This window comes from Myotis myotis, unplaced genomic scaffold (genome assembly GCF_014108235.1).
Source record: "Myotis myotis isolate mMyoMyo1 unplaced genomic scaffold, mMyoMyo1.p scaffold_m19_p_1, whole genome shotgun sequence".
NCBI lineage: Eukaryota > Metazoa > Chordata > Mammalia > Chiroptera > Vespertilionidae > Myotis > Myotis myotis.
The window spans coordinates 180,359,413-180,376,723 of record NW_023416313.1 but is presented as its reverse complement, the minus strand read 5'-3'; the positions used below and the strand labels follow the sequence as shown (position 1 = coordinate 180,376,723).

The 17,311-nt window shown below is 36.2% G+C and overlaps 1 protein-coding gene and 1 pseudogene across 3 annotated transcripts in view; one reads left to right on the top strand and one right to left on the bottom strand.

Annotated features, from left to right (window-relative positions):
• The window catches only part of CLPX (caseinolytic mitochondrial matrix peptidase chaperone subunit X), a 44,187-nt gene that overhangs the window by 762 nt on the left and 26,114 nt on the right, over positions 1–17,311 (top strand). For all 3 annotated transcript variants that reach the window (XM_036304801.1, XM_036304792.1, XM_036304811.1), the window contains exons 2-4: positions 6,480–6,640; positions 7,566–7,683; positions 16,950–17,104. In XM_036304801.1, coding sequence (XP_036160694.1) covers positions 6,480–6,640; positions 7,566–7,683; positions 16,950–17,104 — 434 coding nt within the window. The remainder of the gene's footprint in view (positions 1–6,479; positions 6,641–7,565; positions 7,684–16,949; positions 17,105–17,311) is intronic.
• LOC118676293 lies at positions 8,594–10,957 on the bottom strand (annotated as a pseudogene).

Below are 17,311 nucleotides of genomic sequence, written 5' to 3'. Positions count from 1 at the left end.
CCGAGTCACTGCCATTGTGCGGCCGCCGACGCCCGCACGGAGGCAGGTTGCGGGAGCGGCGGGGGCTCGGGAAATGGTTCAGGTGCTCAGGTCAGTTGTCATCACAACTGGCCGGTCTCCTAGTCTCTCCGGGGCGGCGCTGTTTGCCTTTCCTTCCTTCCGTTTATCAGCAGCTGTGAAAGGCACTCCAGCCGGGAGGTCCCGGAAAAGAAACCATGTTTTCTCTTCCCCGAATTTAGGACTCTCAGACTATGAGGCTGGATCCTGTTATCATCACCTCACTTCTAGACACATCCGTTTCACTTTGGGGTTGACAGCTTATGACCCTTGGATACGTTTTTAAAAAGCCCCCTTTTTCTAAATGTTAGGTTAATGATAAAATTTTTGTTGTTGACGACATGTACCTTTTTTTCTGACAGTTTATTTCGCAGAGGAGTTAGATGAGCATGTGGGCAGACGCATTTGTAAAGTGATATATAAATGTAAAGGAGTGAGTTTAGTCCCAAGACCTTGTTACACCTGCGCGAGTACATGCCCCTATTCCAGGAACTGGAGTTGCAAACACTTGAAAGTGACAGCTTTAACCCTTAGAGTGCCCAGGAGCTCGATCGCGCTCCTCCTGTCTTTCGCCAGAAGTGCGGGGCCCCCGCGCTATCAAAGCTTCCAAATGGCGTCCAGTTCTAAGTCTGCTTTTATTCGTGACGATGATATTGCTAAATATGTCAGTGTAGTAAAGGTTTCCTTAAGTTTTTGAATATGTAACTTCATTTACTGGCGATTCATAATTTTTTCCCTAAACTGTAAAATCAGCAAAAATGCCTTGGCAATTTTAGCATAGTCCCTAGGATATTGGTCGGCACTCACAGGGTTAAATGCATTTCCTTGGCATGTGTTTGTTGAGGGCCTGCTCGGCTGTGTTGGCGCTGGAGGTAGAACGGCTGTGTTGGCACTGGAGGGAACGGCGAACAAGGCCTCACCTTCAAGTTTCAATCTGGTAGAGCAGACAAATAATAATATTGTTTCTCGGAATGGACAAAGTATATGTGTGTTCAAGGTCATCATAGAATTTCATATTTTTACATGGCAAACAGCAAAATACTTTTCACATTGATTTAAGACTTTCCTGAAACATAATTACATAAAATGTTTATTTTTCATAGTAGAGAAGTCTAAAAGTCTACAATAATATAGAGATATTTTCTTTAAGGCCTTAAACACCAGGAGGATTATTTTTATTTAAAACTCCTGAAAAAAAGCAAGAAAGGCAAAAGATAGAAAAATCTGAATTGAACTTTAACTAGTTTATTCTTATAAACAGTAGAGTTAAGAATTTCAACAACATAATAAAAACAAACAAAAGAACTTGATCAAATTAGTCTTCTAACACAAAATTGTAAAATGAATTAAGAATAAAGGGCATTTCAGAGCTCTGAAGTACAGTGTTATTCTTTATTTCCATTGGTCTGTCATGTTAGACTTTAAATATATTAAATGGTAGTTTGACAAATTATTTGGAAAATTAAATTGTCATCCTAGATACTGGATCTATTTTCTTTTCCTGATGTCCTATGTGTACCCAGTTCAATGTGTTTTTCCTCATTAGTTTCTTTGAATATGGAACCTATGGTAAAGAGAAATTTTAAATATTTTTTCTACCCATGTCACATGTATTTTTAAATTTTAGTGTATATTTTAAAAAATGTACTTTGCATGTATAAGTAAATTTGTTTTCTAAATATGGGTATTCAGAAATGCTTGATTCCATTTAAAAGATTCTGAGTGGCAGTATTTGGTCTGAATTTGGCTGTGAGAATTGTAGGATCAGAATTGTGATTTCTGGCTGCTTTCTGTCCTTGTCTGTTTAAAAGGTGTTACCTCATGAAGGTGTAATGATATGAAGATGCTTAAACATGTCCATAATTTTCATGATTGTTACATAATATGCCTAGACTATAATTTTATTTCTCTTTCTCTGTAGTTAAATACAGTACAATTTAAATAAGGCAAAGTGAATAAATGATACAATATCTTTATTTGTTTTTTTTCCCAATATCTTTAGTTCTTTAATCAACGTTTCTGTTTTGTTGGCGTGTTCATCTTCAGAGCAGCAGACTAGCCTTAGTGAAAACCCGTCAAACATTTTTAAACTCAAGGAAAGCTATCATAGGAGTGATGCTATTTTTTTTTTTTAAGAAGTATTTCAAATACATGAAACAATAACCTGGGCATAACATGAAAATTTGAGGTTAATAAAAGCAGTAAGCATGTACTGAATTGCTGATTTTGTTTGTGAGTTTTGAATTTTTTCCCAATTTGTGTTAGAGGTTAGACGCCAAGTGTTAAGTGATCATTTACCTTGATTTGCCATTTCATCAATCATTATGCACTTAAATATTGTCACAGCAAATAGTTTAAATTTTTCATTAGTTCTATCTTTCTAAAATATAAATTAAAAATGGGTTTATCTTTTAAACTGAATCATTTGTATGTTTTGGAGAATGCTTAATTCAAGATTGAATATAGGCAGTCACATATTTAAAAGTTGAATAAATAACTCACATACTTTGTAATAGCCCGAAAATAAGTGTACCTTATTCTAATATTTCTTTTTAAAAACACTTGCTCTGAAACTCAGAAAGCTTTATCTATATAACAGAAGTTTGTAAATGGTTTAACTTTTAACTATGTTTTGTCATTGCTGCCAAGTAATCTTTTGAAATACACTTCACAGAAATACTTTTCTTTTTGCCTTTAGGATTTTTTTCATTTGGAGTTTACAGGCCTCCAAAAGGGTCTGGGGATAGAATTCAGAGGTTCCATGAACTTTATTTTCACTAATCTTGATGTGAAATACAGCATTTCCTTCAATTCTGAATGAAGGCAACAAATCTACAGTAGCCGCAGTATCTGAATTTGTCACCAATCAAAATTACAAATTATTTTCATGTCATTACAGTTGCATATATCTCAAAATATATTGTTTATACTTTTCACACCTTTGAAATCATGGTAGTTATAATAGCTATTAGGTCTTATTTAATTCTGTTAGTAAAGAAGAATATTTTTTAAATATTTTGATAACCAGTATAATTGGTTTTCTTTATTGTGTAGTCTATACATTTAAAAACATTCTGAGAAGGGGCCTGTCTGTAGGCTTCACCTGACTGCCAAAGGGGTTCATGGCTCAAAAAGGGTTAAAAACTCCTGATTAGTTTGCTGCAATGATTTCTGTGAAGATTTATATGATTGGTGAATGGTTATTTAAATTGTTTAGAAGGACAGTGGTTTAAAAGTGTGGTTTCCAGACCAGCAGCATCAGTATCACCTGGGAACTTGTTAGAAATGCAAGTTCCACCTCATACCTTCTGAATCAGAACCAGGGAAGGTCCCCTACTATGGTTTAACAAGCTCCCCAGGTGGTTTTGATGTGTGCTCAAGTTTGAGAGCCATAGGTTTAGTATTAATGGCATCTTGTTGGTATAGTGGCTATAGCCCATAGATTATAGAAAGTTAAAACAGCACTACAGTACCATACCATTAGGGCCAGCAAAGAAATTCTTAAACTTTGAAGTTTAAATGACACAAACATGTTTTTCAGATAGTATTTTCTGGGGTGACTGTATAGTTGCATTAATAAGTTATTTAAGGGGTCTTATTTTTCTTTCTATTCAAGTAGACGTTAAGAGGATTATGTTCACAGTTTTTATTTCTCTTAAATTTCAAAGATAATTTCTTTTCAGCTTATTTTCTAATAATATTAGATGCTGTAAATTGTTAAACACTATTTTAAAAGATATATTTTATTGTAAGTGGGAAAAAATACATCCACTGTATGTGATAATTCAGGGTTGTTTTGTCTAAACATCTAAGTAAAATAGCCTCACATAATTTTGTTATAATTGTAGTTTTCTTTTTGAATACATTGTAATGGCTCAATTTAAAAAGCTATACTTGTTACATAGATTATAATTTTATTTTGCTACCTTTCATATTAATTTATTATGAACATTTTCATACACAAAATAGACAATGAACTGCCAAATACCCATCACCTTGCCTCAATGTCCATTAACTTTCTACATGTCTTGATTTCCTCTCCCCATTATTTTTTCTAGACTTGATTTTTATATTGTCATAGTCTTTAAATCATATTCTGTCCTTGGCAAAACATTAAACATGTTTAGCTTAAAATGTATGAACTACCTTAAATCTCATTTTTATGAGGGAGTAATGGCAATTGTCATTTACTGCAAAAAATGAAATGTTGCACTTGAAAAAATTTGAAATGTCTTTTGAAAACATTCCTTAAGAGAAAATCATCAATTGTATTTTGTAAAATTAATTTTCAAGTTTAATAGTGTTAAGCAAAGTTTTACAGTCTAATTAGGGATTGGGGTGTCAAACCTTAAACCGTTTTCAGTATTTATATAGAGATGAAAAAATTTGGTTTCTCTTATTTGTATCTTTCCTGAGAAGTTTGATGCCTTCAGTTTTGTACTTTGTGGAACAGACGATGGCCTAGGGCAGCAATTTTCAATCTTTTTCATCTCATGGCACACATAAATAATTACTAAAATTTTGTGGCATACCAAAAAACATATATTTTGCTGATCTGACAAAAAATAGGTATACTTCTGATTGATTTATAAAAAATAATAGTAATTACCTACCCTTTTTGCTCCAAAATGACTTAAAGTTTGTGTGTTGATGTTTTTTAAATTTGTTGATTTTAGAGAGGGAAGAAGGGAGAGAGAAACATCTTATTTATTGTACCACTTATTTATGCGTTCATTAGTTGATTCTTGTATGCACTCTGACTGGGGATCGAACCAGCAACCTTGGTGAATCAGAATGATGTTCTAACCAACTGAGCTACTCAGCCAAGGCTCAAAGTGACTTTTTAAAAAATCAGGTGCCTGTACTTGTATATAAAGCTTTCTAGTACCAAGAATTAACCAGTCAGACCCAACCTTATGCGACGTAACCAATAAGATGCAACTCTATTATATGGCCTATATACTTATGGTTCAAGATAAAGCATTCACACTGGACTGCTGTTGTTATGTTGGCTGTTGTCATTTTTTAATTTGACAATCTAGGGGAAAAGAGGTCAGTGCCCCTGCTAAATAGTCAGGTATTGCACATTTTAGAAATTCTTGTGGCGCGCTGGTTGAAAATCGCTGGCCTAGGGTGATAAATAGCTAAAGAAATTAGTTATTCTAGCATTGCATAGTGTTGGAAAATTGGAATTAATAAACTAGTTATATAACTAAGCAATTTATTTGTTTGAAGGACTTAATTTTAAACCAGTTTTTGGCTTTGGATACAATACATACATATGTGCATGATCTCTTAAAAGCTCTAACAGGTGTAGAATAAAAATTTAAAGCCTGATTTGAGAATTTTGCAGGGAATTAAATGAGGGGGGCAAAAAAATACAATATCTTAAATTTATTTGAATATTAACATAAACACACATACCCTTTTTGTTGTTTATTTTATTACCTCCTAAGAGCACTCTGGTAAACTGATGGGGAACTTCCTTCTTGGCAGTTCATTAATGTAGGTTAGCTTATGCAAGGTTCTGAATATCCCTTCAGTACTGAAATATATGGCATTTTGTTTAATCTAGGATCATTCAATTTTCTTGTGTAAGGAATACTTTTAAAGACCAGCTTGGGAAATGCTGCCTCATAGTATGCAGTGTGGCTCTTTTGTTGTTGCCTATAATTTATTTTGGATTTATGTAAGAAAAATGAGGGGTCAGCAAACAATGACCCCATGGATCAAATCTGGCCACACCCATTTGTTTATATATTGTTTACATTTACTTTCCTGTTACAGGCAATAGACTGAGACTATGTGGCCCACAAAGCTGAAAATATTTATTATCCTGGTCCTTTCCAGGAAAAGTTTGCTAAGTAATAACTTACATTCTATTAAAAGAATTTTAACTTTATGTCAGAAAGTTAAAATCCTTGAAAGCAGAATGGTGGTTACAGAGTATTTACTGAATTATATTTTTTTCTGTAGGATTGAAATATTTCATTAGGCCAGGCTGAGAACACCTCCCCCCCCCCCCAGTGCATGAATGTCATGCACCAGGCCTCTAGTATAAGAAGAATAAGAATATAGGAGATAAATGGTCTTTTCCCCCTACAAGCAAGGCAGATGTTGAACTACTTATCTCAAACTTTGAGTCACTCATTGTTATGACCTTGGTGGTCTTTCCTTACTTCCAAAAGACAGGCTTAGGAAGAAAAACATTTTTTACTCACCTGGAATCTGTCCAAGGCCCAGGTCTGGCCTGTATTTGAGAGGGCTTTGCCTCTAATGATATTAGTTTCTTTAGCAGTTTGTACTACTGTGAAAACTAACTTTTTCAACCTCTTGTGCTTAACAAATTTTTGTTTCCAGGGTATTTATTGAAAGAATGTTAATATTTGATGTGCAGACTAATAAATTTTTTATACTTTCAGGTATTTCTTGTGGTCGCATTCATATACCTGTTTTAGGAAGGCTTGGGACCTTTGAAACTCAGATTCTACGAAGAGTTCCTTTTAGAACCTTTACAGAAACACCAGCATGTTTAGCCTCAAAAGATGGGATAAGTAAAGATGGCTCTGGAGATGCAAATAAGGTATTGGCATCTATGTACATATTTGAGTTCCCTTGTTTAAGCAATCTATATACATAAAAGCCTAAGCAACCGTTATGACTGGTTGGGTCGACCAAATGACCGGTTGCTATGACAATGCACTGACCACCAGGGGGCAGACGTTCAACGCAGGAGCTGCTCCCTGGTGGTCAGTGCGCTCCTACAACCAACCTCCTGTAGCTGGCCAACCTCCCGAGGTACCCCCCCCCCAAAAAAAAAACAAACTGTAAAGAAGCTTCATTAAGTAACCTATATAATTAGTCTGTAGGGTTGAATTAGGAATAGCCATCACTTCCTACTTTCATACAACTTTTACAACTCATAACAGTGTAAACCCCACTTCATCCTCTACTAAAAATCTTGGATATCTTTATGACAATGCTGGGCTACTCTGTAGCTAGCAAGTAGATAATTGGTGATTGTATTGGGTCAGTGAATTATCAGATTTTTTATTATGTTAATTTGACTGACGCTTGAGTTAGTATTAAATGCGAGACAAAATGCTTGGTGCTTTCATATTTGCACTTAATCCTAACAGTGACTCTGAAGTAGGTGATATCTTTATTTTAGAGATGAAAAAAGTTAGATTCAAGAAAGTGAAGAATCACTACTTGACATGGTAATAACACCCAATTCAATTTAATTGAAATGTAGTTTTATACTTACAGAAATTTTTTTCCTAGTTCTTATTGAGTCATTAAAAGAAAACTTTTTATTATACATGCTGGCACATACCTACATGTGCCAGCAATAGTAGAGATATAAATTATGCAAATGATTTCATTCTAGAAATTGTAAAAATTGTAAGATTAATTATAAACTATATTGTTTATATTTGTTTACATATAAAATGATTGCCCAAAATTAATAATTGACACTCTCCTTTTTCCTTCTCCAAAAACTTTAGAAATCAGCAAGTGAGGGAAGCAGTAAAAAATCAGGCTCTGGGAATTCTGGGAAAGGTGGAAACCAGCTACGCTGCCCTAAATGTGGTGACTTGTGCACACATGTAGAGACCTTTGTGTGTAAGTATTACTTCTGTTGTTGTTCTTTTTCTCTACCTTTTCTATATATAAATTATATATATAAATTATATAAATATATAAATTATATAAACCGAGGTTATTTTCTTCCTGAACTTACATGATTCTCTCCTATGTTCACCAGATACTAAAAATCCCCAGGACTAGTAATATTTTACACTGTGTGTAGGAGAGTATTTAAGAAAACTATTTGCTTCTTTATTTTGGTTAAGTGTTTATTTTAAATTTGGATCTTAAGAATTTTTTATTATACTTTATTTGTTTGTATTATATATTATATATGTAAAATAATTCAAGTTTATTGAATGAGGCCCTGGCCATGTAGCTCAGTTGGTTAGAGCATCATCCTGATACGCCAAGGTTTTGGGTTCAATCCCTAGTCAGGGTACATACAAGAATAAACCAATGAATGCTTAAATAAGTGGAACAACAAACTGATGATCTCTCTCTCTCTCTCTCTCTTCTCCCCCCCCCCCGTTTCCTCTCACCCCCCTCCCTCCCTTCCTCTCTCTCTAAATAAATTTTAAAAATTTATTGAATGAAAGGCTTTGCTTATAATTTATAAAACAAAAAAATAAGTTGTTGAAGGGGTAGCATTTAGTGAATGAAATAATATAGTTCTGGGAGGAGGGATCTGTGATTGATATACATTTGATTGAAAAAAGAAACTGTATTAGGTTACCATGCATATATATATACCACAGTCAAATGTAGAAAAACACAAGAAAGTATAAGTTCTGTGATCCCAACAGGGTACCCTTTCTTTGATATAAGAACACCAAATATTTTTAGAAGCTAAAGCTATTAAGTTCACAGAAGTGCAAAACACTAAACAAAAACTCTTTATTTTTAAGAAAAAAGTACATTTTTTTTTCATTTTCTGTTCCTGGCATCAATTTTCATTCTTTCCAGTGGAATCAAAACCTCTTGAACACCTTTCAGTGTCATCCAAAACTTGAACTTCCTCTATTTCTGGTTTTAAAAATCCATTCACAAATGAGCTGTGTAATTTGGTCACCCTTTTTTACTTCAAACTTTTCTTTGCCAAAATTAAACAGTACAACAAGATTTGCTATAATTTTCATTTATGACACCAGCTCCTACATCTATGAAATGTTTGCAGCCAAGACAGAACATGAAGCTACTCTTCCATAGCACCCAGAAGGAAGAGCTATCTGAATGTTGGTTTTCGCAAGGGTTTTCTCTATAGGTGGTACTGTATAATCATAGGCACTGTATAGGCCATAGCCTGCTACCCATGCAGATCCCTTGGTCGGGCAGTGGCATGCTCCAAAAGCCCGGCAAAGCCACTTGCTGAGAAATGGCAGGTATCTCTTCAGAGCACAGCATGGCAGAGCAGAACAAGAGTGGTGAGGGGGGTGGAGGGAGAGGCAGAGGAGGAACGAGAAGGTGCAGGGTCGGTTTTTGTAACCATTAAGCTATACAAGAACCAAGGCTTGCTTATTCTGTATTTATTATTCTGTTCTTCACCTACCTATTGATAGTGTCATCAAACTGGAGAAGTGGGTCATTCAAATATTAAGGTATTTTCCTTCTCTAAGTACTTTTCAGAGGAGCTATGCTCTCAATTCTAGAAAATGTCTGATAATCATGATTCAGACACTAAGAGAAAGAAGAAATTAGCAGTCCTACTTTTGCTTAGTGTCAGTAATTCTCTCTGAAATGCAACAGATATTTTGTTTAATGAATCAAATAACTAATTTCCTATATGATCAGAGTTAATGGTAATGACTTGAGTAAATTACATTATACTAACATGTCAGCCTTCCTATACAGTCCAATTATGAAAAGGTTGATGGTAAGGTATGGCAGAAGTTTCAGTTTCTGATTATTAACTGGAGAGGATTCTTTGTATTCTAACCCAAATAACTTCAGTTTCACATTTATCAGTGCTATTAATTGGCCACTATATGAAAAAGTACTATATGTAGCATGTTTTTACAGTTTTAGAAAGACTTTAAAGTAGTTCCATTCTGTAGCTGCAATGTTAGAGGTTCTGTTTGTAGTTTTTACCTAGTAAGAGGTCAAAGAGAAAAATCAATCTGAATGAACAGTAATTTGAATTGCAGTATAAAATGAAAGTAGTAGAACTGGATGATATAACTTCTGAGTAACATTTTCTATTAACAAAATTTGGTGTGATATACTAAAGTTCTCAAAAATCTGAGAATTGCTCAATTCATAATGGTAATGTCATATATATATATTTTTTTAATATTTTTTTTAATAAACTAGGTCCTCTCAAGATTAAGTTTAGTTTTCTTTTATGCAGTGTTTTCAAAACCTGCCAGGTCACTGTTGTTTAACAGTGATTAAGTGAACACTTTAAATATTAAAACTATATTTTAAAAAAAATGAGCACTAAGGGTGGTTGTTAACCATAGATTCCCTCCTTCCCTAGAGATTAACATTCTGTAGGTATTGGGTATGATCCTAGAATCTGTAAATATAATAATGAGACCAAGTGTGGAAAACACTATACACTAATCAGCTCAGTTCTGAGGTGGTCTATTTTCTTTGGGACTTCTAATGGGGGAGGGGGATGTGGAAGAGAAAAGTAAAAGAAGAATACATACTCAAACATCTGTTGAGTCAGACACACTGCTGGGCTCAAAAAATTCACAGATGAGCATGACACTGTTCCTGTTTTCTGATCTTTACTACGGAGGAGTAACAGGCCCCACCCAGCAGTGAGACTAGGCCCTCCTCCTCTGTGTTTTTTGACCCATAATAAAAGTCTCTTCAGAATGAATCCCTTTTGAATGCAGTGGATTTTCTATCTACTTATTGAAAATTTGATCATCCTAGTTCTAAATAGCTTTATCTTGGGCGAGTTATTTTATTTAAATCTGTATTTATATAGTTATTAGTTCATAAACATCTTTTAAAAATATTTTTAATTGATTTTAGAGAAGAAAGGAGAGAGAGAGGAAACACTGATGAAGAAAGAGAAACATTACTTACTTGGTTGCCTCCTGCAGGCCCCCCTATTGGGGATGGAGCCTGAAACCCGGGCATGTGCCTGGACCAGGAATGGAACCGATGACTTCTCAGTGCATGGACCATCAGTTCAGCCAACTGAGCTACACTGGCCAGGGCCATAAACATCTTTTTATGTGCTTTTTTGTCACTTATAGTTCTTTTATGAATGGCCTGTTTAAGTAATTGTCTACTTTTTTGTCATTTTAAATTCTTTTTAATTACCTGAGGAATACACGTATATGTCCCTCTTCATGAAAAAGTAGAGCGTTATAAAGTTAAAGATATATTTTGTAATATATCTTCATTGAACATAAAACTTTTTAAAAGCATAAGTGCTATCATATTCAAGTTTTTGTTTCTTTCAACTCAGCAATGTTTTGAGAGCTATATATGTTAATACATACAGGTCTAGTCCTTTTCCTTCTTAAAAATTTTTTTGAGGTTTTAGTTTTTTGGTTTTTTTTTAATCCTTACCCAAGGATGTTTTTTATTGATTCTAGAGGGAGAGGAAGAGAGAGAGAAACATCTGTGTGAGAGAGAAACATTGATCGTTTGCCTCCCATATGCCCTGACGGGATCGAACCCACAACCTTTTAGTGTCCAGAACCATGCTCCAACTCACTGAACCACCTGTCCAGGGCTGTGTCTGACTTCTTTTATTTAGCACTGACTTCTTTTATTTAGGCCTAATGCACAAAAATTCGTGCAAGAGTAGGCCTTCCTTCCTCCAGCTGCCGGCACTGGCTTCCCTCCATGGGCTTCCCTTCGGCACCGGGCCCTGAGCTTCCCTCCTCCAGCCGCCAGCAGGCACCCAGGACCCAGGCTGGCTTCCCTCTGGCCCCAGCTTCGTCAGGAAGGACTTACGGAATGACACCCAGAAGATACCCGGTCTAATTAGCATACTACTCTTTTATTATTGTAGATATTTTCAAGGTTCATTTGTGTTGCATTATATATCAGTCCTTCATTGCTTTTTATGGTTGAATGGTAGTATTTCATTGTCCACTCATCTATTGATGGACATTTGAGTTGCTTCTACTTGTTAGCTATCATGAATAATGCTACAATGTCCAGGCCAGTGTGGTTAAGTGGTTAGAACATTGGCCCACGCACTGAAGGGTCATGGGTTCGATTCCCAGTCAAGGGCACTTACTTAGTTTGCAAGTTTGGTCCCTGAACCCATTGGGGTGCATACCAAGCAATGTCTCTCTCTCACATTTTTTTCCTCTCTCTGTCTCTCCCTTCCCTTTCTCTCCCTGTTTCTCTCTTGCCAGCCCTCCCTCCCTTCCACTCTGTTAAAAATAAAATAAAATAAAATCAGTGGAAAAATTATCTTCAGGTGAGGATTAACCAAAAAAAGCAATGCTACTATGAACATTTGTGTACACAACTTTTGTGTTTTTACTTGGGCATCTGCTTAGGAATGGAATTTCTGAGTGAAATGATAACTATGTTTAGCTTTATTAAAAAAAATTTATTTTTAGTTTTTATTTATTGATTGGGGAAGGGAGGGAGGGAGGGAAGGAGGGAGGGAGAGAGAGAGAGAGAGAGAGAGAGAGAGAGAGAGAGAGAGAGAGACATCGATTTGTTGTTCCACGTATTTATTACTCAGTTGGTTGCTTCTCGTATGAGAGAGAGAGACATCGATTTGTTGTTCCACGTATTTATTTCTCAGTTGGTTGCTTCTCGTATGTGCCCTGACCTGGGATCAAACCTGTAACCTTGGCGTATCAGGCGGATGCTCTTACCAACTGAGCTACCTGGCCAGGGCCTATGTGTAGCTTTTTAAGAAACTGCCAAACTGTTTTTCAAAGAGACTTTACCATCCTACAACCCAACTAACAATGTATAAGGGTTCCAATTATTCCACATCATTTTCAACACTTATCTGTCTTTTTTATTGTAGCCATCATAGGAGTTTGATTTATATTTCCCTAATGAGTAAAGATATTAAGCATCTTTTAATGTGTTTATTGGCCATTTGTATGTCTTTTTTGGAGAAAAGAATAGTATTTAAGTCCTGTGTTCATTTTTATAAGACCAGTGCTCTAATCCTGAGCTATAGGGCCCACTCCTATGTTCATTTTTAAATTGGGTTGTCTGTATTGTTAAGTTATGAGTTCTTTATATATTTTGAATGCTAGACCCTTATCCAGATATGTGATTTGCAAATATTTTCTCTCATTCTATGGGTTGTTCTTCCCTTTTAAATGCTGTATAGCAGGAGTGAGCAAATAGTAAATATTTTAGGTTTGGGGGCCATATGGTCTCTATTGCAACTATTCTCCTTTATAGTTATAGTGAAAAAACAACCACAGACAATGTAAATGAATGAGGACACTGTGTTCCAATAAAACTTTGTATATGGACACTGAAATTTGAATTTCATATAATTTTCATTGTCATTTTTAGCTCATGGACCTTGCTGTGTATATTTAATCTAATAGGTTTGTTTGTAGTAATGTTTGTTTTCTTATAGTGGTATCACTCTTGCTTGTCTTTGTTGAAATAAAATACCATTTTTATAGATACCATTATGAATATATAGAAAATCATCAGAAATTGAAATTAATAATAGCTAAGAAAGTTGATTATAATGACTAAGATATACTATTCTTTAGCCCATTTAAAAAATAACTTGTCAAACATGCATAGACTCCCCTCTTTAATTTAGAGCCTTTAGTTGTTTTTATTTTTATGTATGTAATACTTTTTGAATGCTTACTGCACTTATCTGTCTCATAAGGCAGAAATTAAACTTTTCTGCAGTGTTTTGGAAATTTTGTATTGGACCCTGAAACTTGTTTAAAATCATGAGAAACGTTCATTGAAACAAATTTCCTAAAAAAGTTTTTACTAAGGTAGACTTTCTGTTGTTGGCATACTATACAAGCATGTTTACTGGGATCAGTATTCTGTATATAAAGGAATATAGGATACTTGTAGTAATCATTTAAAGAAAAGAGATTTAGCCCAGCCAGAGTGGCTCAGTGATTGAGCATTGAACCAGGAGGTCATGGTTTGATTCCCAGTCAGGGTACATGCTGGGGTTTCGGGCTCCGTCCCCCGTGAGGGGCATGCAGGAGGCAGCCGATTGATGATTCTCTCTCATAATTATGTTTCTATCTCTCTCTACCACACACACTAATAAAAGGGTAATGTGCTAATTAGACTGGACGTCCTTCCGGACAAAGCTACGGTGGCAGGGGCCGAGGCAGAGGCAGTTAGGGGCAATCAGGCCAGCAGGGAAGGGCAGTTAGGGACGATCAGGTCGGCAGGGGAGTGGTTAGGGGCAATCAGGTTGGCAGGGGAGTGGTTAGGGGCGATCAGGTTGGCAGGCAGAGTGTTTAGGGGCGATCAGGCAGACAGGCAGGTGAGTGGTTAGGAGCCAGCGGTCCCGGATTGCAAGAGGGATGTTGGACATCCCCCAACGGGTCCCGGATTGGAGAGCATACAGGCTGGGCTGAGGGCCCCCCCCGACACGTGAATTTCGTGCACCGGGCCTCTAGTATATATATATATATCTAAACTAATAAAAGGGTAATATGCTAATTAGAGCAAACGTCTTCCTGATGTCCATCCAGACAAAGCCCCAGGAGCTGCGAGGGCCTAGGGCCAGCGGCAGCACGGGAGAGGCGTGCTGTGGGGGAGGAGGCTGCGCCAACGCAGGAGCAGGAGTGGAGGCAGGGCCACTGTGGGAGTGGGAGCGGAGGAGGCGCCTCCCCAGGAGCAGAGACGGGGCTGTGGGGCCAGGGTCGCGGAGGAGGCGCCTCCCCAGGAGCAGAGACGGGGCTGTGGGGCCAGGGTCGCGGGAGCAGAGGAGGCGGCGCTGCCGCGGGATCGGGAGTGGAGGCAGGGCTGCAGGAGTGGGAGCGGGCCTAAGCAGTCAGTAGGACTTCCCCTGAGGGCTTCTGGACTGTGAGAAGGGGCGGGCCGGGCTGAGGGACCCCCCCACAGTTCACGAATTTTCGTGCACTAGGCCTCTAGAGTGTGTGTGTGTGTGTGTATGTGTGTGTGTGTGTATAAATAGAGGGTTCTAGCTGGTTTGGCTCAGTGGATAGAGCATTGGCCTGTGGACTGAAGGGTCCTGGGTTCAGTTCCTGTCATGGGCACATGCCTGGTTGCAGGTTCGATCCCAGTTGGGGGGCATGCAGGAGGCAGCCAACTGATGGTTCTCTCTCATCATTATGTTTCTCTCTACCTTTCCCTTCCTCTCTGAAATCAATAAAAAAAATATTTTTAAAGAAGGTTTTATCCCCTTATAATTTAACAAATTTAATTTTGTTTTTAAGAGTAAAATATGGCCAGAGCCGGTTTGGCTCAGTGGATAGAGCGTCGGCTTGTGGACTAAAGGGTCCCAGGTTCAATTCCGGTCAAGGGCATGTACCTGGGTTGCGGGCACATCTCCAGTGGGAGATGTGCAGGAGGCAGCTGATCGATGTTTCTCTCTCATCGATGTTTCTAACTCTCTATCTCTCTCCCTTCCTCTCTGTAAAAAATCAATAAAATATATTTAAAAAAAAAAAAAAGAGTGAAATATGCATTGCAATGCTTTTTTTAAAAAATAAGCATTTCAATAAATAAAATTGAATCTTTGAATTTGTGTATATGTTGAATATGTTTCAGTGTAAAATTGTATTGCAAATATTCAAGTAGAATTTAAGCAACCCTTTAACAGTAAGCAAAAAAGGATGATTGTTGATGTTTAATCTCTTCCCCTTTGACCTAATTTCTTTAGAGAAATGTTTTGTTTGTATGTTCTCAAGCCAGATTTTCTTGTCACACAGCCTGAATTAAATCAGAGGCTTCTCTGCCCTTTAATCCTTGCCCTGTTTACCATCACTAACAATTGTAAGCTGGTGCCTCCTAATATAGGGGCACTGACTTTTCCCTGTTGATGGGAAATGGTGATAATGTGTTTGGGCTTGGGTTAATTGAAGGTACTTGGAATAGTTTGATATTTTCTTTAGGTAATCATTCTGTCTTCTGGTTTAACATTTGCTGCTATAATTTATCCCGAATGAATTTTTAATTGGCCTCTGTTTAAGAAGGAACACCTAAGAATCAAATTGATTGGATTAATAATTACATTTATGTTTCAGTTGTGGGATTGTCTATTTTATAAAATTTAGATTATTTTCTGAAGATTTAGGTGTATTTGCCAGTGAAGTTTTTCTTGTAATCTGTTACAGTATTTCCAAAGGAGAGAGATTATCATAGTTTTAAAAATTATTTTAAAACTATGTTTAGTTTTATTAAAATTCACCTTAGTTATATTACACAAAAAATATATTACCTAGACCTACCAACATGTTACTAGTTTCTATGCATCTTTTGCTTTGAATCTGTGAATAGTCTGTATGGGTTTCTCTACTATCATGCTGCTTTCTGAGTTCCTTAGTTACCTTCAGTAAGGGTAGGCTTAGACAAGGTTAAGAGTTTATGGTCATATGTCTATATCCTAAAGCTGTGTTTTAGAGAGAGAGAAAGGAAAAAGTCACTTTTGATTTAACACAGGATATTATGTAGTTGATGTATTGCCATTAAGAAAGCATTTTTACCCTCACTTTTAACTGCCCTTGTGTTGTTTTCAAAAGCTGTATGATTATCTTTAAATGAAGTAAATATGACTGAGAATATTGTTACTTTGTTAGTTTCTCAGTGGTTTTTAAGTCAGAGACATAGGAATCAGTGGAAGTATTAAAGATAAAAATAAGGAAGGTATGAAGTAATTTTATCTTTTTACCAAGTTAGTTTTAGGCTTGAAGAACCTAAAAAATACACTTTTTTAGATTTTGGGGAGATTAAAATAGATTTCTCTCTCTCTCAACTTCTGTGTATGAAATTTTTAATAATAAAATATTAGGGAAATAGATTAATTTACTTGTATTTTACTATTTTTACAGTTCACATATTTCAATGAAATAAACAATATTTTAATATTCTTATGGTGGTTTTAAAAATTAACTTTAGTGTTTGGCAAGTTGAAAGGTCAATCAGTCTTTTCTCTTAATGTGTTAGATTATAAAATGACAGAACCTAGTGGAAATGAAGAAAATGTAGTTGACTAAATTCATCTAGCTTTATCATCTGTCTTAGATGTAAACTAGGCTATTTGTTTGTGGCTAGTGGAGTGAACTACAAGCCTACTTTTTGTCAAATACATAGTTTTATTTTTCATTGAATCTTTGAGGTGAAATACTATTTGAATTATTTCTTTTTCTCTGCTGACTCTTCTTTTACAGCATCCACCCGTTTTGTGAAGTGTGAAAAATGTCATCATTTTTTTGTTGTGCTATCTGAAGCAGACTCAAAGAAAAGCATAATTAAAGAACCAGAATCCGCAGCAGAAGCTGTAAAATTGGCATTCCAACAGAAACCACCTCCCCCCCCCAAGAAGGTATACAGTCTTATAAACATTTGATCTTGAAAGCATTTCATTGCTCCCCTCTCCTCAGTTTATAGTGTATCCCAATACTAGTACCTAAACACATATTCTAAGTTATTAATATGGACTATATTTGGCCAAATTGTTTTTGATATTTGATACTTGGAATTTAGGTATGGAGTTCGTCACTTTTTTCCCCATGTCATGATTACTCTATTC